At 34.2% G+C, this 23,956-nt stretch overlaps 1 protein-coding gene across 1 annotated transcript in view; it reads left to right on the top strand.

Annotated features, from left to right (window-relative positions):
- Positions 1-23,956, top strand: part of ZC2HC1A (zinc finger C2HC-type containing 1A) — a 60,025-nt gene that overhangs the window by 14,708 nt on the left and 21,361 nt on the right. The window contains exons 2-7 of the mRNA XM_079902154.1: positions 2,275-2,348; positions 4,687-4,803; positions 8,379-8,520; positions 10,849-10,997; positions 22,462-22,561; positions 23,199-23,298. Coding sequence (XP_079758280.1) covers positions 2,275-2,348; positions 4,687-4,803; positions 8,379-8,520; positions 10,849-10,997; positions 22,462-22,561; positions 23,199-23,298 — 682 coding nt within the window. The remainder of the gene's footprint in view (positions 1-2,274; positions 2,349-4,686; positions 4,804-8,378; positions 8,521-10,848; positions 10,998-22,461; positions 22,562-23,198; positions 23,299-23,956) is intronic.

Below are 23,956 nucleotides of genomic sequence, written 5' to 3'. Positions count from 1 at the left end.
TGTCCTCATTTTTTTTTTTTTTTTCGGTATGGGGGCCTCTCACTGCTGTGGCTTCTCCCGTTGCGGAGCACAGGCTCCGGACGCGCAGGCTCAGCGGCCATGGCTCACGGGCCCAGCCGCTCCGCGGCATGTGGGATCTTCCCAGACTGGGGCACGAATCCGTGTCCCCTACATCGGCAGGTGGACTCTCAACCACTGTGCCACCAGGGAAGCCCTGTCCTCATTTTTTAAACTCTTTTTTTTCTCTTCAGCTTGAGTGATTTCTACTACTGTCTTCCAGCTTTCTGATCCATTCCTCCGTATCATCTAATCTACTGTTGATTCCTTCTAGTATGTTTTTATTTCACTTATTGTTGTCTTCAGCTCTGTTTTGTTCTTCTTTATATTTTACAACTCTTTGTTAGCTTCTTACTGTGTTTTTCCATTCTTCTCCGAAGTTCTTTGAGCATTTTTATGATCATTACCTTGAACTCTTTATTGGGTAAGTTCCTTAGTTCCACTTCAATTCTGGTGTTTTATCTTATTCCTTTGTTTGGAACAAATTCTTCTGTCACCTCATTTGCCTAACTTGCTGTTTTTATTTCTGTGTATTTGGTAGGTTGGTTACATTTCTTGATCTTGTTGAAGTGGTCTTTTATAGGAGAGGTCCTGTGCATCTCAGCAGCTCACTTCCCTTAGGTCACCAGAGCTTTATGTTCCAGGAATGTCCCCTATGTGGGTTTCATGGGCCCTTCTTTTGTGGTGGGCTGATTTCTATTGGTGGTCTAGTAGGCATGGATGGCCCCTGGTCTGATTGATTGGCAGGCTCTGCCTTTGTGGATGCTGACAGCCGCTGGTAGGTAGGGCCAGGTCACAAGGTGGCTGATTGTGAAGGCTTGGGGGTCCCTAGGCTAGTGCTGGTCCACTGGTGGGCAGAGCTGGACCCTGGTGTGGCTGGCTGAAGGTGTCTTACAGATGGTCTGCATGCTGATTGGCAGCACTGGGGCCAAGGGAGTCCAGTGATTGGTGCCTGACCATTGGTGGGCGAGGCCAGGTTCTGGAGTTAGTGCCAGCCCTCTGGTGGGTGGAGCTGGGTCCTGGGTTCTCTGGTGGCAGGGCTGGGTCCCTGGGTGACTGGGGGAACCAAGATGCCTATGGTCATTGCCAGCCTGCTGTTGGGTGAAGCTGTGCCCCCACAGTTAGCTGCTTGGCCTGTGGGTCCCAAGGACTGTTGCAGACTGGCTGGTGGGTAGGGCTGGGTCCTTGCACTACGAAGCTAGAAGGAGAACTCCCTAATGTTTCTTGCCAGCACGAGCACTCCTCATGGTAGAATGAGCTCCAGAAAATGGCTGTCATCAGTGTCTGTGTCCCCAGGGTGAGTCCCACATGCCTCCTCCTCTCTGGGAGGCTCTCCAAGATCAGCATGTGTGTCTGACCCCAGGCCAGTTTAAAATGACTGCTTCTGCCCTGGGTCTTGGAGCATGTAAATTTTCTGTGTGCCCTCTAACAGTGGAGTCTTTATTTCCCACAGCCCTCTGGGTCTCCCGAAAGTAAGCCCCCTGGGTCTCATCTTCTCATTGCAGGACCCCCCGGGTTGGGGAGTACAAAGTGAGGCTTGGACCCCTTGCTCCTTGGGGAAAACCTCTGCAATTGTGATTATCCTCGTGTTTGTGGGTAGCCTACCTGTGGGTGTGGGTCTTGACTGTACCATGTCTCTGCCTCTCTTACTTGTCTCATTGTGGATCCTTCTTTATATCTTTAGTTGTGGAAGATCTTTTCTGCTAGTCTTTAGGTTGTTCTCATCATGATAGTTGCTCTGTAAAATAGTTGTAACTTTGTTGTGCCTATGGAAGGAGGTGAGCTCAGGGTTTTCCTACTCATCTTCTCCATTCCACTAGCCACCAATGTTATTCTTTAATGCTTTGAAGATAAATAATGTATTTAACCTTCAGATAAATTTGGTTTTTAAACTTCAGTAATTTACAAAGAGACAGCCTATAAATTAAGAGACTGACAAATTGATTTGGTTAAAATAGAAGAAAACCAGATATTTCCAACATTATCAGTTTGGTTCTCCTTAAAGTATGAATTCTGTATTTGGCATTTGCCTTTTTGACCACTGATAACTTTAAGTCTTCTGCCCATTTTAATTGATGATGTTACTTATTTCAAAATGACATGACATTTTTCGCACGAACTGACAACTTACATATGAAACTAAGTGAAGAAATGAAAATTTGGAAGTTTCACAATTTGAGCCACTGAGTATATTGACTACATTCTTTTCGATTTTAGAAAATGGAAGTGTCCAAGTTGGAGAATTGTTACCTTGCAGGATTTGTGGAAGAACATTCTTTCCAGTGGCATTAGTGAGTACCTTTTTTTTTGGAGTTTGGTAGATCTTTAATTGTTTAATAGTTCAGGAAAATGGAAAGAACCTTTGGAATAATTTAAAGAGATACTGGCTAGTATTCATTGCTCAGGAGTATCAGTTCCATCTTTTTTTTTTTTTTTTTTTTTGCTATACGCGGGCCTCTCACTGCCGTGGCCCCTCGCGCTGCGGAGCACAGGCTCCGGACGCACAGACCCAGCGGCCATGGCTCACTGGCCCAGCTGCTCCGCGGCACACGGGACCCTCCCGGACTGGGGCACGAACCCACATCCCCCCGCATCGGCAGGCGGACTCCCAACCACTGCGCCACCAGGGAAGCCCTCAGTTCCATCTTTGTCATTCTTCCAGAGTGCTCTCTTTCCTTCAGAGTTTGATTGGTCTTCAAAACTCCTCTCTGTTAAACTATTAAAGTGTTTTCTCCCTTTGTGGGACTATTAACAAAAATAAAACCAAAGTAAACTCTTAGAAATACTGTTAGAAATAATGTATTTAAAGAAGCAGAAGGCTATGATGTCTGGGATTTTCTTTAAACTTTAGGAAAAAGTGCTGGGGCTGGGATAGATGAAACAAGATTGCTAAAATGTTGTAATTGTTGAGGCAGGGATGAGTAAATGGAGCTAATTACACTTTTCTGTCAATTCTTATGTATGTTTGAAATATTCCAAAGGAAAAAATATTTTCGTTAAAAGTGCACCTAAAATATATTATGCATTCTTTAGATGCTTAGTATATACAAATAGAAGCACATTTAACTGATTTTAATATAAAATCTCTAGCTAAGTAGAGAATAAGAAAGTCAATATGCCTTACTTAACTTCAAATATAAATATGTATTTATTAATATTTTGATGTGGAATAAAGATTTTTCTTTGAGTATGGGTCTGCTGATTAGAGTTCTGCTACATTTTATTTTGCATCCTCTCATTGTTTCCAGTTTTTCTTTAAAGCAGTGAGGAATTAATGACCCAAAATGTCCACCTGACTGCAGACTCCTCTTAAATATTAACAGCTAGCTTTCTTAAACCTTTCTTGCCCACGCTTAATTCATCCATTTTTTTGTTATTAATTAGCTATTTTTCAAACCATTTTCAAAGCATTAAGCTGAGTTTTCACTGGGAAAATTATGCCTTTTTTTGGTCCTCATTTATGTATTTATTTAATATTTAATTAAATGATATAATCACGATAACAACTACAATTTGTATACATCAGTTTTGGGAACAGGCACTACGTACTTTTGACATATACAGCTCAATGTGAGAACAGACATTCTCTAGAAAGTCGCCCATTAGCTATCCTTTTCTTTTTTTAATATTTAAGAGATTTTATTCTAATAGTTACAGTTACTGTGTTTGTCAGAATGATATCCAAAAACAAGTATGTGAAACAGTTGTGTATTGAAAATATTAGAGGCTCCATAACATTGAATCAGCCAGTTCTGAGGTTCCTATTTTCCCAGATAAAGTTTAGCAGTTCTGACTTGTTCATTGTTTATCAAAATACAAAAGAAGAAAAGGGCATTTAGCATCCTCTATGTTATTAGTCAACATGTTTTATTTAGGGGAAGGAGAATTATTATTTATCCAGTAGGTTAATTTGAGGTCAGTTAAGAGAGCTTCCATTATAATGTCTTTAAAATGAATATATGAATGACTGAATGAGCTGGCAGCCATATTAAAACAGCAACAGCAACAACAAACCCCCATCCCCCCCACCCAAAAACTGTAGGAGTGGGACACTAGGTAGCACAAGAAAAATCCTTGGTAAAAAAAAGGTGGAAAATTTGAGTTCCAGAGAGGGGCAAGGGATGATAGTGGAGTAAGGACACAAACCTGACCACCTTGTCCTATATTCTGTGTTAACAAACTACTATTTCGTTAACTTGAGTAATCCCAACTATTATTATTATGTTAGCTTTTGTAATCCTAATGCTAATGTGTTTTCCATTTACATTCCTTTTTCTGGTATCTGTTTTCAAGTATTTAGTAATAAAGGTAACTTTTTTCCCACTTCAATAGCTTTGACTTGCTTACATTAGTTTCCTTATTGTTAGCAGTGTAAAAACCAGGAGACTATTAAATAACTAAAAAAAAATTTGGGAGAGTATTTATCAATACTTTCTTGTTGTGAGAAAGATAACTTGTAACATGCGTTGCATATATTTTTTTAACAATTTTAGCTAAAACATTTCTTATTTATGGATTATTATTTATTTCATCTTTCAGGTTTTTAAACTGGTCTCAAATGACAATTTAAAGTTTTATAGTCTTTTTGTAGAAAAGAAAATGACATGTTGTATTTCCTCATCTTGACAGAAAAAACATGGACCTATTTGCCAGAAAACTGCCACTAAAAAACGGAAGACGTTTGATTCAAGCAGACAAAGAGCTGAAGGAACTGATATTCCAACAGTAAAACCTCTTAAACCTAGGGTAATTATATGACCTTGTGAACAGTATGAACCTTGCTGCTATGTGTAATGAAAAAATTATAATAATCTATTATACTAAGATTGAAGAATAAGCAGAATTCTGTGTCATGTTCTCAGTTTAGAAGTGATCAGAAACTTGTTTATTTTGAATTTCGACAAAAGGGAGGCCAAAGTACTGTCCAACTATTACAGGGAGGTTTTTGTAGCATTGGAGAGCCAATTGCTTAGCTATAGGCTGGAAATACTGAGAAGTCCTCATACATTCATTGTGAGTCGTTAATTACTTCAGCTATAATTAGGTTTATGTCTCAGTATGTTACACTATTACCAGTAGTGTAATCCCTGTAGTATACAAAAGGAAAGCTATTAGTTACAAACATCTTAGCATAATAAATATTATCTTGACTGATTGATTTTTCAGCATTTATCATCTTATGCTTTCTGGGGAAAAGTTTTATACGTTGCTCAATTGTTCATATATGATCATTGTCAGCTTATTTTCTTCTTTGTAACTAAAAGCAATGAATCTCCTATGCTAATCTCTCCTTAATACCACCTTTCATGATATGTTATTTGCTAAGAATAAATCACATAAATGCTTTGTCCGACATAGTTTTAAAGAGTTATTTCAGTGTAATAGTCAAAATTTGAGTACCTGACTTAAATAGGTTTTTGAAACAAACTACTTTCAGTGGTAATAACTTTTCCCAGTGTTACAGGAAAACATTTCCCTATGGGGCAATTAATCTTACTAATAAAATCTTTTGATAACAGAAAAGTCAGTTCATCTTTGTTTTTCAGTTTATGAATATTTAAGGGAAGGATGGAGAAGCTTGAATAAGGTACATAAATTATTATTTAAAGTTTCTCTTGGTAACCTGCCAGATGTATGATTGTATTAGCTTTAATTAGCTTAGATAAATTAATTAAATCTTGGTATAGCATAGTGGGTTTGAAAGCTGGCTCAAGATTCAGACCGCCTGGATTTAACCCTGGCTCTGCTACTTTGTTGTGTTGGGTGAGTTCACACACAGAGGCCTTATTTGTATCTGTATCTGGTACATCAGAGAAGAGAACTGTTTTGTATAGCCTAGAAAGCTACCCTGGGCTGCTCTTTTCTCCCAGAAACTCTTGTAAATAGCTGTACCAGGAAAACCTAACTCATTCAATGATGGGTAATAAAAAACATTAGCTAAGCATTAATATAATAATATATATAATAATACTTTGAGAAGAAAAGGTAGATGAGAGCAGCAAAAATTAGTAATATTCACTGTGAAGCAGATGAATGTTGTGATCAGAAATCTCACTATAAAGTAAGAAACTCTAAAGAATCAGTCATCTCAAACATCTAAGTCTGCTTTTATTTAGTTAAGATTTTTGCATCTATATTCATGAGAAAAGTGGCCTGTGATTTTTCTTTTCATCAGTTTTGTTGCTGTCATAGGACTAGTTGGAAGGTTGTTCTCTTGTTTTCTGTTTTTGAAAGAGTTTTTAAAAGATTGGTGCTGTTTCTTCCTTAAATGTCTGCAAGTGTTCAACAGTAAAGGCATCTGGGCCAGGAGTTTTCTTTGTGGGTCTTTTAAATAATAGATTCATTAAAAATAAATAAATATAAGACTATTATAATTTTTCTGTTTCTGGTATCTGTTTTGTGGTGTTTGTCAAGGATATTATCCATTTCATCTTAAATGTCCCGTGTATTACCATAAAGTTTTTTTATAATATCTTCTTTTCTTTCTCATGTTTGTAAGAACTGTTTTCTATTCCTTGGTAATTTTTGTTTTCTCTTTTTTTCTAGATTAGTCTTGCCTTATAAGTGTTTTTAAAGAACAGTCTTTTGACTTTGTTGGCTCAACATAATATTCTTGATTTGAAAAACAAAGACATAATAGGAATAATCAGATATTTCAATATTATAACAAAATAAATTTCTTTGTAGCACACAAGCCAGCAGTATGTTTAATGGAAAGATACTTAGAGGTAGTTCCATTAAAGTCAGGAACAAGATTAAGCTCCAACCAATACAGTAAGTGCTAGTCAGTAGAGTTAAATAATAACAAGAAATTAGTTGCATAGGAATTGGAAAAGAGGGGGTAAAACTATCATTATTAGGTGATGATATACCTGGAAAACCCAAGAGATAAACTGAAAAATTACTACAAACAATAAGAGAAATCAGTGAAGTAATGAGATGTAATGTTAATATACAGAAATTATCAGGTTTCATACTTCAACAAACAACTCCTTGAAATATAAAAATGATTCAAAGACACTTATAAAAGAACAACACAAAATATAAAATATTTAGGAATAAACCTTATAATAATGAAGGTGCAAGACTTCCACAAAGACTACTTTAAAAAACCACTGAAAGACACAAACGAACACTTCTTCAAATGGAAATATATCTCATTCTTGGATAGGTAGACTTAGCAAAATAGAGTCCTTAAGTTCCTTAAGTTGTTTATGAATGTAATATTTAATTTTTCTGGTTAAAATGTAGTTTAAAAAAATAGACAAGCTGAATCTAAAGTTCATATGGAAAAATACACATATAAGAATAACCAGAAAAGATTGAAAGAAAAGCAGAATAAAGTAGGTTTACCTTAGTGGATATTAAAATATTATTATAAAATCTCAATATTTAAAACACGGGTACTGACACACATAGTCAGAACAGTACAACAGAGAATTCAGAAATAGACCCAAATGCCAAAGAGAATATGAGAAAGGTGTTCTCTCAATTCACTGGGGAGAAAAGTTAATAAAGGATGGTGAGATAACCACATAGCCATGTTAAAAAAACAGAAAATAGAGTCCATATGTCATAAATCAGGATAAATTCCAAATGAATAAACAATTTAAGAATGGTTCTAGGTAGAAACATGGAAAAAATTTATTTTACCTTGGTGTGAGGTTGGGCCTTGCTAACTGAATGCAAATCTGGAGACTATAAAAGGAAAAGTAAGTTAAACTACATTTAAAAATAATTCTGCATATCGGAAGACCCTTAAACAAGGTTAAAAGAGATGTATTGTGGGGGAGGGGTGGGGCTAGTCTCCTATAAAGAATTACTAGAAATTGTTAAAAAAAAAAAGGCCAATAACCCAATACATACGTTGACCAGGCTTATAAACAGTTCACAGAAAAGACAATACAAGTGATTCTTTATGATATGAAAAGATGTTCGCTCTCATTATAGGAAAAAAAGCAGTTAAAACCACAGAGAGAACTATTTTTCACCTCTCTAATCAGTTAAAAAACCAGAAGTTTAGTATCATACTATGTTGGAGAAACTATGGGAAAATAAGGAAATACACTCTTAGTGGTGGCTTAAGTGTTTGTAACACCTACAGGAGGCAATTTAGCAGTGTCTGTCACAATTAAAATTGTATTTTAAAAATTGCATATAATTTAGTTGCCTAAAGTTTCTTTTCAAAATTATAAATTTGGGAGGGAGATCATTTAAGGACTCCTGATGAGGGAACATTTAAAATAATATGGTGTTTTCTTGAGTTTTATTAAAAATTGTTTTGAAACTGTTTTTTGTTTGTTTTTTTAATTTGTTTGCAGCCCGAACCACCAAAGAAGCCATCTAATTGGAGGAGGAAGCATGAAGAGTTCATAGCCACCATAAGAGCAGCTAAAGGCCTTGGTCAGGCCCTTAAAGAGGGTGGCAAACTTCCTCCCCCTCCTCCACCTTCTTATGATCCTGGTATATGTCATATTGTTGACAGAAATTGTTCATGTGGGAAAGAAATATCAATAGTATTGATAGATTTCTTATAAATTTTAAGATATTAAACTTAACTTACAATAATTGAACCTAATGAAGCATTATCTTTAAAAGTTTTCCTACAAAATAATGGTGACAATCCAGGTATTTAGGCTTATAAAGACACATCAGTGTTGGACATAGAAATGCATTATCTTTTTATCTCAATACTTTATAAAGCATTTAATATCATTTAAAAATTATGGTAGTAACTATTAAATGTTAATATTCCAGGAAATTTTTTTTTTTCCCCGATACGCGGGCCTCTCACTGTTGTGGCCTCTCCCGTTGTGGAGCACAGGCTCTGGACACGCAGGCTCAGCAGCCATGGCTCACGGGCCCAGGCACTCCGTGGCATGTGGGATCTTCCCAGGCCGGGGCAGAAACCCGTGTCCCCTGCATAGGCAGGTGGACTCTCAACCACTGCGCCACCAGGGAAGCCCCTCCAGGAAATATTTTAATCATGCATAATGTCTATTGAAATGTAGTCATTCAGTAAGATTCAAATAATTATGTTGCCTGGTTCTTTGGTATCTTCTAATCTGGGAAGGGAAAAAAAATCATAATTTTGCTTCTAAAAATGTATTATTCTAGTGGGGTAACCACCATATAGATGGATATACCTAGATTATGCCCTAAATTCATGTATTTTTATATTTTCTTCATTGGGTGGGTAAAAGTTTCTTGTTTCTTGTTCCCAAAAGCAAGGCAAGATGCTGGCAACCACATATGAGATAATTGAGATGATGAAAGATTTAAAATAGCACCGTTGACATTTTGACAGTGGTTAATGGAGTAGCCTCAAGAGGTAGTTATTTTAATATAACAAGTTAGCTGCATTAAAATTGTGTTAGTATTCTAAGTTGGGATTAATTTCTTAGTAAAGAGAAAGTTAGGTATGATCTTTATAAGGAGGGGTTGATACACAATTTCTATAAAGGACCAATAGTTAATATCTTAGGTTATGCAGTCCATAAGGTCTCTGTTTCAACTCCTCAACTCTGCCACTGTTGCAAGAAATCAGCCACAGAAAATATGTAAATGAATGAATGTGGCAGTGTTCCAGAAACATGCACCGGGCAGGCTGGATTTGGCCCATGGGCCCTTGTTTGCCAACTCCTGTTTGAGTCTTAGTAATTAACTTTAATGCTATGAGTATTTCTGGAATGTTCCATTTGGGTTTGCATCTCTTCTATTTCTACCTTAATTTTCCCCATGAAGTTGAATTCTCTCTTTTAGAGGTATTTGTATATTGCATCTTATTCAACACAGTTATATTTCTCATGTTTATGTTAAGTCAGAGCTGGGGCGGGGGGCAGTTCTTCAGGATAATTTGGACTTCAGAAATTTTTTGATCTCTTACTCCTGACAGAACAACTTCTTTGTTATTAGAGATTTTAGACCTATTTCACTAGTTAGCAGGACAAATTTCTGAGATTCAGATGAGTGTAAATTCTAAAGGGCAAAAAACTCCATCTCAAAAAGTAAACCTATTGAAATAAATTGAAGATTTTTTTGACACTGCTAAGTCGTTATATTTATTTCTTCTCTGTATCTTATAGAGTTGAAATCTTTCACAGTGCTATAAAATTTGGTTCTTTCTGGGATAACTTTAAGATTTATTTTGTGAGAAGTTTTGTTTGTACTATATATTGCATTTGGGGAGAATATATAATCTGCAACATTTGCTGTTTCTTAAATTTGAATTAATTATGTTAGGAGATATATTTTTATTATTATTCCATCTGTTGGGATCTCTAAGAGAAAATAAAACTGTATAAAGTCTATTAAATTATTTCTTGACAGCTTTCCTCTAATTGAAATTAAAGATTTTAACAGATGAGCCCAAATTTAAAATTTTTATTTTATGTAAATTTTTATTTAATGTAATGTGTTATTAACTACTTAACCTAGTCTACCTTATGAAAATATATATTTGTGATGAAAACATATGGTAATATAGAAGCAAAAAATAATTAACATTTTTCCTTTACTTATTCATTTTTATGTAGGGACGATTTATCTTTTTTTCCCCCTCAAATTTGACTCTAAGCTGGGAGAAAATTGCAGTTTATCGTATACTAGCATACTTTTTTTCTTAAATGTCTTTACTAAGTTTAGATAAGTCAGGTTGGGTGGTTATAAGAAAATGAGAGTTTTTGCTTAGCAGTTGTTATTTATGTTATATGTCTTGAGTTACTAACTTATAACTCTTTATGTCCCATTTCAAGTATTATGTTACTAGTCTGTTTCTTTTTTCTGTTTTAGATTATATTCAGTGTCCATATTGCCAGAGGAGATTTAATGAAAATGCAGCTGATAGACATATAAATTTCTGTAAAGAGCAGGCAGCACGTATTAGTAATAAAGGCAAATTTTCTACCGATACCAAAGGAAAATCGACTTCTCGGACACAGGTAATCATTGTGGTCATTTCTACAAATAAATGAGAAAATGACTTTAAGTTCACAGTTTTGTGTTTATTCTTTATAGCACATTTAACTACAGTTTCTCACCTGCTAAAATTTATATATTACTGTTCAGGGATTTAGTAAGAAATTTGAATGGCTAGTTGAGAACAAAATTTGAAGTGGACTTGAGTTAGTAAAGACTTAAAAATATACAGATTTAAAGAGGTATTAGGAAAAAAGGGAGAAAATTAGTTTAAAATAGATGCAGCAGATTCAGAGGAAAGTAGAGGGGTTAGATGAATGAGAAAATTGCAATAAAAATCCACATTTGAAAATCATGTAAGTTGTGAATGTTTCCATGTTATATATGAGTAACACATTTGAGGAAATGAAAACATGGGGTTACATCCAGACTGCTACTTTTGAACTTTTAGACAAATGACATTAATGTATGTAAGCCTTCATTTCTTCATCTGTGAAGTGGTAATCTACATAACTATAGTGAGAAGCAAATGAAATGATGTATGTGAAAGCACTTAGAGAACCATAAACCATATAAGGATTTTGTTATATTAAATTTATTTTTACACTACTGTTGTTTTTCTTTAAGCATATTGTCACATAAAAACTTTGACAATATACTTTTAAGCAAATTTTATTTTTCACAAAGCTTTCATTTGTAAACTTTTTTTTAGTACTGTAAACTTAGCAAACAGTAAATAATCAAATCTATTTTTTTGTTACTTATGAATAAAATATTGGATTAAAAGACCACATTGCAATTGAGACCTCCTTGAGAGAATCCTCCTATTGAATTTTTGTTAATATTATTGGAAATGGAGCATATCATTATTACCATCATCATTGTGGGGAAAGAATAGCAAAGAAAACTCATTTAGAAGAATTTCCAAAACAGATGGAAAACAATGTATATCTTTTGAACAGTTAAGAACATCAATAGGATTTTGTTTTAAGAATAAAATAGTAGAGCAAAGGAAATACAATAGAATGTGTGCATTCCAACAGCTTGGTGCCAGATGATTTGTAAATGTAAAATCGAAGTAGTTTTTAAGTTCCCACCTTAAATTTTATCAGTTCTGATACCATGCCTAGTCATATATATTTATTTCAGTCTGACCCCATATTTTCTCATCTGTATTCATTCAAGAAGTTTTTGAGTACTCTCTTTGAACCAGACACTGTACCCAGTACTGGATCTACATTAGTAAACTAAATAGAGTACTTTTCCTAAACACGCTTAAATGCTTCCTTGTCATATTTAGCAGCTGTAATCTGGCCTGATTACAGCCCACTTTTTGACCCTGCTCTAATCAAAATAATGATACAAACACAGTGAAGATCAGGTTTTTATAGGTAAAAACAAGAAGTTCTACCATTCAGTTAAGCTGTCATAATCCTTCACGAGGAATTTTATCAAATTTAGGCATGGTTGTATTAAAGTAGACCCATGAAGACATAGGAAACCAAAAATATCATCTAATGTATGCTAAATTACATGTTTTGTTATTTTAAAAGAACAAATTATTTTGAAATAACTCATGCATAATTTAGATCCTGCAGTAGTCTTTCGTCAGATTAGGCTAGACTGAGTTACCTTATGAGTTTAAAGCAATACTGTAAGTATTTTATGATTTAAGAATTTTCCTAATCATATTCTGATAGGAAATCATATTCTGATTTCCAAATCAGTATTCTGATTGATTCTTACCCTACTTATTCTAAAGTAATGAAGTTTTAAGTCTGGAAAGATGATATGCAATTTTTAATAAATATTTTTCTGATTATTAAAAGGATTCCTATTCTTTATGGAAAATTTGAGAAATATATATATTTTAAAAGTTATCAACATAGTTAACATTTTAAATATCTCTAAGCTCTTATTTTTTACAACACTTTTATTCAGATTTCTTCTTACAATTTTCCCGTTATTTTTTTGGTAAATTATACACATAGAAAACAAAGCATAAAACATAAATACATACATAACCACAAGAAAGTTGAGAAATACAATATTGTTAGTCTTACAAAAGCCTCCACTAGTGTCTCACTCCCAGAATGTAATGTTCTCTCACTCCTAGCCCCCAACACCCATGAAGTAGTCACTATTTTGACTTTACATATAATCAATTTTTGCCTTTTTATATAGTCCCCAGACCACATTAATATTTTTATTTACTATAGCTTTATGAATTTTTTTTTAATTGAAGTATAGTGGGTTTACAATATTATATTAGTTTCAGGTATATAGCATAGTGATTCAGTATTTTTACAGATTATACTTCATTTAAATTTATTACATAATAATGGCTATATTTTCCTGTGCTGTACAATATATCCTTGTTGCTTATTTATTTTATACATAGTAGTTTGTATCGCTTAATCCCTTATGCCTATTTTGCCCCTCCCACCTTCTATCACTCCACTGGTAACCACTAGTTTGTTCTCTGTATGTGTGAGTCTGTTTTTTTGTTATACTCACTAGTTTGTTTTTTTTAGATTCCACATGTAAGTGATATCATACAGTATTTGTCTTTCTCTGACTTCACTTACTATGATATTCTCTAGGTCCATTTATGTTGCTGCAAGTGGCAATATTTAATTCCTTTTTAATGGATAGTAATATTTCATTGTGTATATATGTATATACCACATCTTCTTTATCCATTCATCTGTCAGTGGACATTTAGGTTGCTTCCATGTCTTGGCTATTGTAAATAGTGCTTCAGTGAACATTGGGGTGCATGTATCTTTTAGAATTAGTTTTCGTCTTTTCCAGATATATGCCCAGGAGTGGGATTGCAGGATCACATGGTAACTCTATTTTTAGTTTTTTAAGGAACCTCCATACTGTTCTCCATAGTGGCTATACCAATTTACATTCCCACCAACAGCGTAGGAGGTTTCCTTTTTCTCCACTCTCTCCAGCGTTTATTATTTGTAGACTTTTTGATGATAGCCATTCTGACTGGAGTGAGGTGATACCTCACTGTAGTTTTGGTTTGCATTTCTCTGATAATTAGCAGTGTTGAGCATTTTTTCATGTGTCTGTTGGCCATCTCTGTCTTCTTTGGAAAAATGTCTATTTAGGTCTTCTTCCCATTTTTCTTTTTTTTTTTTTTTTTTTTCCGGTACGTGGGCCTCTCACTGCTGTGGCCTCTCCCGTCGCGGAGCACAGGCTCTGGACGCGCAGACTCAGTGTCCATGGCTCACGGGCCTAGCCGCTCCATGGCATGTGGGATCTTCCCAGACCGGGGCACGAATCCGTGTCCCCTGCATCGGCAGGCGGGCTCTCAACCACTGCGCCACCAGGGAAGTGCTCTTCTGCCCATTTTTTAGTTGGGTTGTTTGTTTTCTTCATGTTGAGTTGTATGAGCTGTTTATAAATTTTGGATATTAATCCCTTATCAATCACATCATTTGCAAATGATTTTCTCCCACTCAGTAGGTAGTCTTTTTGTTTTGTCAGTGGTTTCCCTTGGCGATGCAAAAGCTCTTAGGTTTAATTAGGTCCCATTCACTTATTTTTTCATTTATTTCCTTTGCCTTAGTAGGCATATCTAAAAAAAATATTGCTATGCCTTACGTCAAAGAGTGTTCTGCCTGTTTTCTAGGAATTTTATGGTTTCTAGTCTTACATTTAGGTCCTTAATCCATTCTGAGTTTATCTTTGTATATGGTTTGAGGAAATGTTATAATCATTCTTTTATATGTAGCCATCCAGTTTTCTCAGCACCACTTAACTAAACAGACTGTCTTTTCTCCCTTGTATATTCTTTTTTTTTTTTTTTTTTTTTTTTTGCGGTACGCAGGCCTCTCACTGTTGTGGCCTCTCCCGTTGCGGAGCACAGGGTCCGGATGAGCAGGCTCAGTGGCCATGGCTCACGGGCCCAGCCGCTCTGCGGCATGTGGGATCTTCCCGGACCGGGGCACGAACCCGCGTCCCCCGCATTGGCAGGCGGACTCTCAACCACTGCGCCACCAGGGAAGCCCTCATTTTGTGTTCTTATTGGTCATTTGTGTTTTCTGTGAAGTATCTGGAAGGTTTTTCTGGTCCTTTTTTTTGGTTCTCTTATTGAATGAAAGCATGTGTTAAATATTCTCAGTCTTTTCTCAAATGTGTATTAACAATATTTTCTTCCCTTCTGTGTCTTGGCTTTTTTTTTAAGGATGGCTTTTGAAAAGCAAAAGCTTAAAACTTTGATAAAGTCTAATTTATAAATTATTTCTTTTATGACTTTTTTTTCTTCTTGGTTCTAAGGAATCTTTACCCTTACCAAGCTTGCAAAGATTTTTCTCCTTTATCTTCTAGAAATTTTATAGTTTTAGCTCTTACATTTAGATCTGTGGATTATTTCAAGCTAATATTTGTATGATGTGAAGTAAAGGGCAATTGTTCATTTTTTTCTATATGGATAATCTGTTGTTTCGGCACCATTTGTTGAAAAGACTTCTTTACCCAATGAATTTGCCTAAGCACCTTGTTTGATCATCAGTTGAATGTATATTTTTAGTTCTATTTCAGGACATACTGTTCTGTTCCATTCATCTGTATGTCTGTTCTTTTATCAATACCACACTATTGCCATACTAAATATTATACCATATAAGCCTTAAAATCATGTAGTCTAAATTCTTCAACTTGTTTTTTTCTTTTTAAAATTACTTTGGTTATTCTAGGTTGTTTACATTTTATATAAATTTTTTTGTTTTGCTAGTTTCTACCAAAAAAGTCTACTAGTGCTTGATTGAAATACATTAAATATATAAATCATTGGGGAAAATTAACATCTTAATATTGAATTGTCCAGTCCATGAATTTGTTATATTTCTTGCTTATTTAGGTGTTCTTTTTTTAATTGAATATAATTGATGTAGAACATTATATTAGTTTCAGGTGTACAACCTAATGACTCAATATTTGTGTATATTACAAAGTGATCACCACAATGTCTAGTTAACGTCCATCATCATACACGATTACCTAATTTTTTTTCTTACGATGAAAAACAAAATTTATTTCAAGAGTGTTTTCCTTATCTTGTTTGATCTTTACATTGTTTCTAATCTTGCACCCTACTATTTTGTTAAATTCACTTATTATAATAGCTTATTGTAGATATCATAGGGTTTTTCTATGTACATAATCATGTCATCTGTAAATAAGGACAGTTTTACTACCTTCTCGTCAATCTCTATGCCTTTTTCTCCCTGTAATAATTTATTACACTAGCTAGAATTTTCAGTCCAGTGTTGAGTAAAAGTTGTGAAAGAGAGTTGCTTTCTTCCTGTTCTTAGGTGAAAACCATTCAGTTTTTCACCATTGAGTACGATATTGCTGTGGATTTTTGTTAATGCCCTTTGTCAGGCTGAGAAAGTTCTCTTCTAATTGCTGAGAGTTCTTTTTTAAACTGAGAATGCATTTTGCATTCTGTCAAACGCTCTTTATCTATTGAAATACCATAGTTTTTCTGTTACTCTGTTAATGTGATGAATTGCACTTATTTATTTTCAGATGTTAAACCAACTTTGCATTCTATGAATAAATTCTATTTTGTTATGAATTATTGCTCTTTTTATAAATTATTGGATTTGATATGGTAAAATTTAGAATTATTGCCTCTATGCTTGTGAGAAATATTGGTGTGTAGTTCTCTTCGTTTGATGTTTTTAGCTGGTCTTGGTATCAGGGTAATGCTAGCCTCATATGGATTTGCAGTTATTTCCTCCTCCATTTCCTGAAAGAGTTTGTAAATTCTTTTTTTGTAGACTTTTACAGTAATGGTATTATTCCTATTGTGTATGTTTGCTAAAATTCACCAGTGAAGCCATCTAGGTATGGGTTTTTCTTTTTTTCAGAGCTTTTCATCCACATCATTTTCTTGGGTAGATACAAAGCTGTTCAGATTTTCATTTCTTCTTGGTGTCAGTTTGGGCAATTTGTATCTCTTAAGTAATTTGTGTAATTGGATTTATTGACCTAAGGTGTTAACTTCTTAACGTAGAAATATGTTGTGATATCCTCTTTTTCATTCCTAATACAGGTATTTTGTATTCTCTTTTTTTCCCTCTGGTTAGTTTTTTTCCCTTGATTATTCTGTTTAGAGATTTATTGATTTCATTGTATCTTTTCAGAGAAACAGCTTTTGGTTTTATTGCTCTAGCATTGCTTTAGCTACATCTCAAAAATCTGAATGTGTTTTTTTTTTTTCTTATTCAGTTCAAAATATTTTTAAATTTGTGACTTATTTTACTCAAAGTCTAGTCAAATATGAGTCATTTACTTCCAGATACAGTCATCCCTTGGTATCTTTGGAGGACTGGTTCCAGGAACCCCACCCCATGCTCCCTGCCCCACCAAGGATAAGTCCCTAATGTAAAATTGCATAGTGTTTGCATATAACCTACATCCTTCCCACATATTTTAATCAGATCATCGCTAGATTACCTGTAATATCTAATACAATGTAAATGCTATGTAAATAGTTGTAAATACAGTATAAATGATATGTAAATAGTTGTGTGCATGTGGCAAATTCAAGTTTTGCTTTTTGGAACTTTTTGGAATTTTTTTTGACCTGTGGTTAGTTGAATCTATGGATTCGGAACCTGTAAATGTGGAACCAGTGGATATAGAACCCGTGGATACAGAGGGCCAACTGTGTTTGGAGCTGTTCTAGATGTTTTGTTGTTGTTGTTTTAATTCTGTTCTGGTCTGAGAATGTACTTGGTAAGATTTTTATCTTATTGGGATTTGTTTAATTGCCTAGCATGTGGTCTCTTAATGAATGTTCTGTGGCATATGAAAAGCAGAGTGTATTCTGCAGTTGTTGGGTATAAAGTTTTATAAATGTCAGTCAGGTAAGGTGGCTGGTAGCTTCATTCAGATCTTCCATGTTCTTTTTATTCCATCAGTTACTAAGAAATGTGTTAAAATCTTTGTGAGCTTTTCTGTCTCATTAATTTTGCCAGTTTTTGCTTCAAGTATTTTGAATTTCTCTTATTAAACGTGTTTTACATTTACAAATGTAATATCTTCTGTATTTATTGATTCTTTTATCATATGGAGTGTCCCTTTTTGTCTTTAGTGACATTCCTTGTGTTGAAATTTGTTTCATCGATAACATAGCTGTTTCAGCTTAATTATCCTAATTTTCCTTCTATTCTTTAACTTAAATTTGTAGGTTTGCATCTTCTGTAGACAGCCTATAGTTTTCTTTAATCCATCTGACAACCTCAACCTGTTTGTTGAAGTGTTTTGGCATTTACACTTAATGTGATCATTGATATGTTTGTGTTTAGGTCTGCTATGTTGCTATTTTCTATTTTGTCTTTATTTTTGTTTTTATTCCTCTGTTACTTCTTCCTTGCCTCTCTTGTTTTAGTAGAAGACATTTTATTTTCTCTATTGGCTTTCTAGCCATAAGTCTCTGTATTTTTTAAAATTGTTACTCTAGGAATAACAAAATGCATCTTTAACTTAACCCTGTCTATTGATATGTTTATATACCTCTCACCAATCTTAGTGCTGTTGTTGTATATATGTAAAACTCTGTAGACATTATAAAGCCATCAATACTCTTGATGCGTATTGTTATAAGTGTTATACTTACTGCTTTAAAATCTGTCTTTTAAAGAAATTAGGAGAAAATAATATGTGAACATAAATTTATACGTATATAGGCACACACACTATATATATTTATGCATACATGTATATACTCTGCATTTTATATTTACTCACATATTATCATTTCCAGACCTCTTCATTTCTTCTTATAAATCTCTGTTGCTATATTTAGTCATTTTCCTTCAGCCCGAATAAGTTTCTTTAGCCTTCTAATAGTACAGATCTGCTGGCAATGAATTCTCTGTTTTTGGTTATCTGAAAAAATGCATATATTTTACATTCATTTCTCTGTTGAGATTCCCTATATTGTTCATTCACTGTTACCATATTTCCCTTTAATTCTTGTGTATATGTTCCTTTACTTTTTGAACATATTTTTAATAACTGTTTTGAAATTCTTAATTACAAAGTCTTACACACCTGTGCCCACTTGAAGTCAGTTTCTGTTGACTTTTTTTGCTGAATATGGGTCATACTTTCCTGTATTCATTTTCCTTTTCTTGTCTCCCCTTTCCCCTTCCCTTCCGCTTCCCTTCTCTTTCTCATTTCCTGAAATTAAACCCAGAGATACACAGTTTCCAGAAGGACTGCTTTTGGATGATTTCCAATCTCTTAAAATCCTTTTTTTAAATCTATAGGAGGATTATATCTGTATCTATAAGGAGGATTATAGATTATCTATAGGAGTATTATACAGCTGCTTCATTTCTCCACCATTGAATTTGTAATCTGTTATTTTATTTTTAATTTCTTCTTCTAATTTTCTATGTTACTTTCTATAGTTTCCAATTTCCTGTTGATATTTTCAAAGTTGTCTTTTATATCTTTGAATGTAGTAAGCATAATTGTTTTATGTTATGTGTCTGATAATTGTTACATCATGTGACCTTTATGGATATGTTCTTGCTTTCTTTTTTCATTTGTGGTTCCTTATATTATTATGTTTGTAATTATTATCGACCATTTTCTGCTGTTGCCCTTAAAATGTTATTCTCAAGGATTAATCTTGTGAAGTGCCTTTTTCAGAGAAAATTTGTACTTGTTTATTCCAGGTATCTACCAGTCTGGAGACACATTAAATTAAATTACTGGCTTTAGTTTGCTGTACCATCTAGTAATGCATAATCATAAAGCATGTGATGGCCAGACCCTGTTACAATCGCACGTGGTGTTGGCCTGGCAGTTCTTTTTCCTCTCATCTGACATTCAGTGCTTTTAAAATGATTTTTTATACTTTCCTGAGCATTTAAAATTTTTTAGTTGAAGGGTTGGTACAAATAGTACCTTTTACCATTTTATCAGAAATGAACATCCTCCACGTTCTGTAAGCTTTTTCCAGTTTCAATAAAAAGTCTTCGTAAATATAAATATGTTACTAACACAATTTATTAGATTTGTGATCTGTATAAAAACACATGAAATAATCACCTAACAAATACTTATATGGCGAATGAAATATGTATTGAGTATAACTATAAAATCAGAGTTTGTTCTTTTGATCATTAAAGTAATTTTATACAAAATGGTTGCTAGCTAGAGTCATCCTGAAAGCCTACCAGTAGAATTTCAGCTTGATGTTGTAGAATAGATAAAATACAGGTCAGTAAGGAAGGAGTCATATTATCTAGGTCAGGGGAACAGCAAGTTACTGAGAGACAGGTGAATATGTTTTAAACAAGAGGCATTCAGAGTGGTATGAGGATTCAGTAAGGAAACTAACGTGACTAGTTTTGGTTGAAAGTAATAGGAAATATTATAGGAGACAGATAAAGTTGGGCTAGGTTCTGGTCATCTCAGATCTAACCAAAAAATTGAGTAAAATAGTAGGAGGTCTCTACGGAGGGGAAAAACAAAGCACCTTTTGAAAGGAATATTCTGCCTTTTTCTGTTTGTAAGCCATTCATTAATAATAGTAATTCCTAATATGTGAATAAAAATTTCTAGTACCGGTATATAATGCTGCCAGGGCCCTTCCTGCCTAAAATTTGACCTCTCAATGTGTAATATGCTATACCAGTATCTTTTATTAATGCTAATCATTTTGCTCTGTTTTTGGTAATTAGCACAGTATGAGCGGGTCACCAATCCTGTTTCTTAATCCAATTTTATTGACCCTATTTTTAGTAGACATGCCTCTAATATTTTGACAAATCTTTGTTAGGTCTTTTTTTCCATATTGTTAGTTTTAAAATCTTGCCTAATGTCTTCATTAGCATTGGTATTTTAGTAGGAGAGACTGACACTAACCAGAAATACCCCTTAGGTTTTCAAAGAAACAGTATATTTATATGGCTCATCTCCAAAGTCTCCTAGTCATTTGTTCATTTGACAGACAGTTATCGAAGGTTTTCTAGTTACCAAGTGCTTAAGAAATTGCAGTTTCTGGCATTATACTGGCAAATGTCCATGTTATTTGTCTGTGTGTGTGTGTGTGTGTGTGTGTGTGTGTGTGTGTGTGTGAGAGAGAGAGAGAGAGAGAGAGAGAGAGACCATTTTACCAAGATTTGTTTTTGCAAAAGGTCAGATACTGAATTTTGAAGAGAGATAATATTTGAGTTCAAAATTTGTGCTTAGCAGTTTTCATTAGTAGCAAGCACATCTTAAATTTTATACTGATTATAGGTTATAAATGTGATTTGATTTTTGAAAATTAGGTTTAAAAACAATTTTTCTCATTAAGTCCAAAGCAATCTAAATAATGCATTGGGCTCAAGTACACATACATGCAAGTAATCACCTTATAGTTGGAGTATAGGGCTAGAACTAAGGTGGCGTGAGTCTTAATTCCTATTTTATTGTTAAGTTGGGGTGTAACCCTGGGCAAATTCACTTCTTTATCTTGGAGTGGGTGTTCAATAAGATTCTTTTAAATTCAGTAACAGAGCAAAATTTGGCTCAAGTAAGAGACAGTAAAATAAAATTAACGGTGATATCTCTAGAGAAGAGAGAAAAAATGAGAATAAACGAGATAAGCTAAAATACCCTATCTTTCTCAGCCCACATCCCATTCATCTAACATGGTCTGGTGAGGTTAATAAAGCCAGAATTAGCTCTTTCTCTCCACACTGGGGCAATAATCCATTAAGCAGCTATTGTAAAACTTGTTCAGACTGATAGGTATTCTTATGAATTTTTATCAGTAAGAAATATGACTGGATTATATATATGAAATATAAAACCATACCCAGGAACATGTAAGAATATTGACCTTTAAAGCTACACCACTGAGTGAGCATCATTGGGTGTTTCGAAGTTTTTCTGTTATTATGGTTGGCATTTAAAATCTTAACATTGAGGGCTTCCCTGGTGGCGCAGTAGTTGGGGGTCTGCCTGCTGATGCAGGGGTCACGGGATCGTGCCCCAGTCCGGGAAGATCCCACATGCCGCGGAGCGGCTGGGCCCGTGAGCCATGGCCGCTGAGCCTGCGCGTCTGGAGCCTGTGCTCCGTAACGGGAAAGGCCACAGCAGTGAGAGGCCCGCGTACCGCAAAAAAAAAAAAAAAAAAAAAAATCTTAACATTGAGGAAATTTTTTTTCCATTTCATCCATTTTGTTTTCTTTGAATGAGGAAAAGTTGCTCTTAGTTTATTTTAGCAGTACAACATCTGAGCCAAACTTTTAGTACTCCAGTTTTGAGAAGAAACATATTTTGGGAAACCTCTCTGTGAGGTGATATATTTTAACCTACACTTTCTAAATTTGGATAATTCAGGAACTAATAAAGAGATTGCTCATTTAAGGTAATGTATGCTTTTGAAATACTGGTTTACAATCCATAATCAAAGAGTGATGATGATCAAATATTTTATTTTCATTATTTTAGTATAAGCCTCCTGCACTTAAAAAGTCCAGTTCTCCTGGAGCCACCTCATCAGGATCTTCACGATTACCACAGCCAAGTGGCACTAGCAAAACTGTTGTAGGTAATGAGATCCATAAAATAACTTGATTTTTTTTTTCTTTTAACAGTGTTGGTACAAAAGGAAATGAATATAGTATTCTGTTCTGGATTATTCAAAATAGATTTATAATTAGGATGAGATGTGGAGGATAAGTAATTATTTTGGTTTAGAAATAAAGTAACTTTCAGTAGCTTCCACTTTAGGTATTTTATAGTCCTTTTTTTTTTTTTTTTTTAGCTATATGTCTACCCTCAGTGTTGTAGTGATATATCATCTCTTGAGAATAGTCAACCAAGTTCTTCTCTTGATTCTTTGACCACAGTATTTTTCCCCTCATTTCTACCTATCCCTCTCTGAACTTGACAGTTATCCTTAGTAGACAAATATTTAATGATTTGAAGGAAATATTGATTACTGAAGTGTATCTTTATTTGTATATAAATTGTAAGAAAGAAATACAGAAATTATAAATGAAGGATGTGTATGTTGTTCCCTGGAAATTTTATTTAATTTTTTTTTCTTATTTGATGACTCATTTTGTTATTTTGCCACAAAGATTTATTGCCACTAAAGCACTGTTTTCCTTGTCAGATGCTCTGTTTTATGTGATTTTTGTTTTTCAGACTGTCGTTAAAACTAATACCTTTTTTATTATAAGGTGTTCCTTCAGGTAAAGTGTCTTCAGTTAGCAGCTCTTTGGGAAGCAAACTTCAGACCTTGTCTCCCTCCCATAAAGGGATAGCAGTCCCTCATGTAGGGTAAGTCTACATTGAATTTAATTTATTAGTGATACATACATACATATATATACACACACGATACTAAGGTTTTATTTTGTTTAGGTAATTGGCTTTTTCATTATTCTTAATTTCTAAGTTTGTCTTTTAACATATTGCTCATCAGGAGCTCACACACTGCTATTGAGAATCTAAATTAGTATAACCAATTAGGAAGAAAATCTGGTGGCATTTATCAAGAGTCTTAAAAACATTCATATCTTCTATTGAATAATTTTATTTCTGGGAATCTAGTCTAAGGAAATCACTTAAAATATGATAGATTTTTATAATCATTATTTTTTAAGCACGTATCAGGCACTGTGCTAGACATTTTACATTATTTTTATTAAAACTACCCACTGCCATAGGATGAGAGGATCAGAGAAGCAGAGTAATTTGCTCAAAGCTACACAGCTGTTAAGAGTTGGAAGCAGGATACAAATTGGAGTCTCTTTGGCAGTAAACACTGGTCTCTTTTCATGTTTTTTCTATAAAGTAAAAAAAAAAAAAATCACCCAAATGTCTAGCTTTGTTTGAATAGCAAATTGTGAAAAGCTACAAAAGAATATTATACAATCATAAAATATATATAAATTTTAAAAAGATGATCCTGCTATTATAAGAGAAGTATGTGGGA

This window comes from Stenella coeruleoalba, assembly GCF_951394435.1.
Source record: "Stenella coeruleoalba genome assembly, chromosome: 17".
NCBI classification, from domain to species: Eukaryota; Metazoa; Chordata; class Mammalia; order Artiodactyla; family Delphinidae; genus Stenella; species Stenella coeruleoalba.
This window is presented reverse-complemented; position numbering and strand designations above follow the sequence as displayed.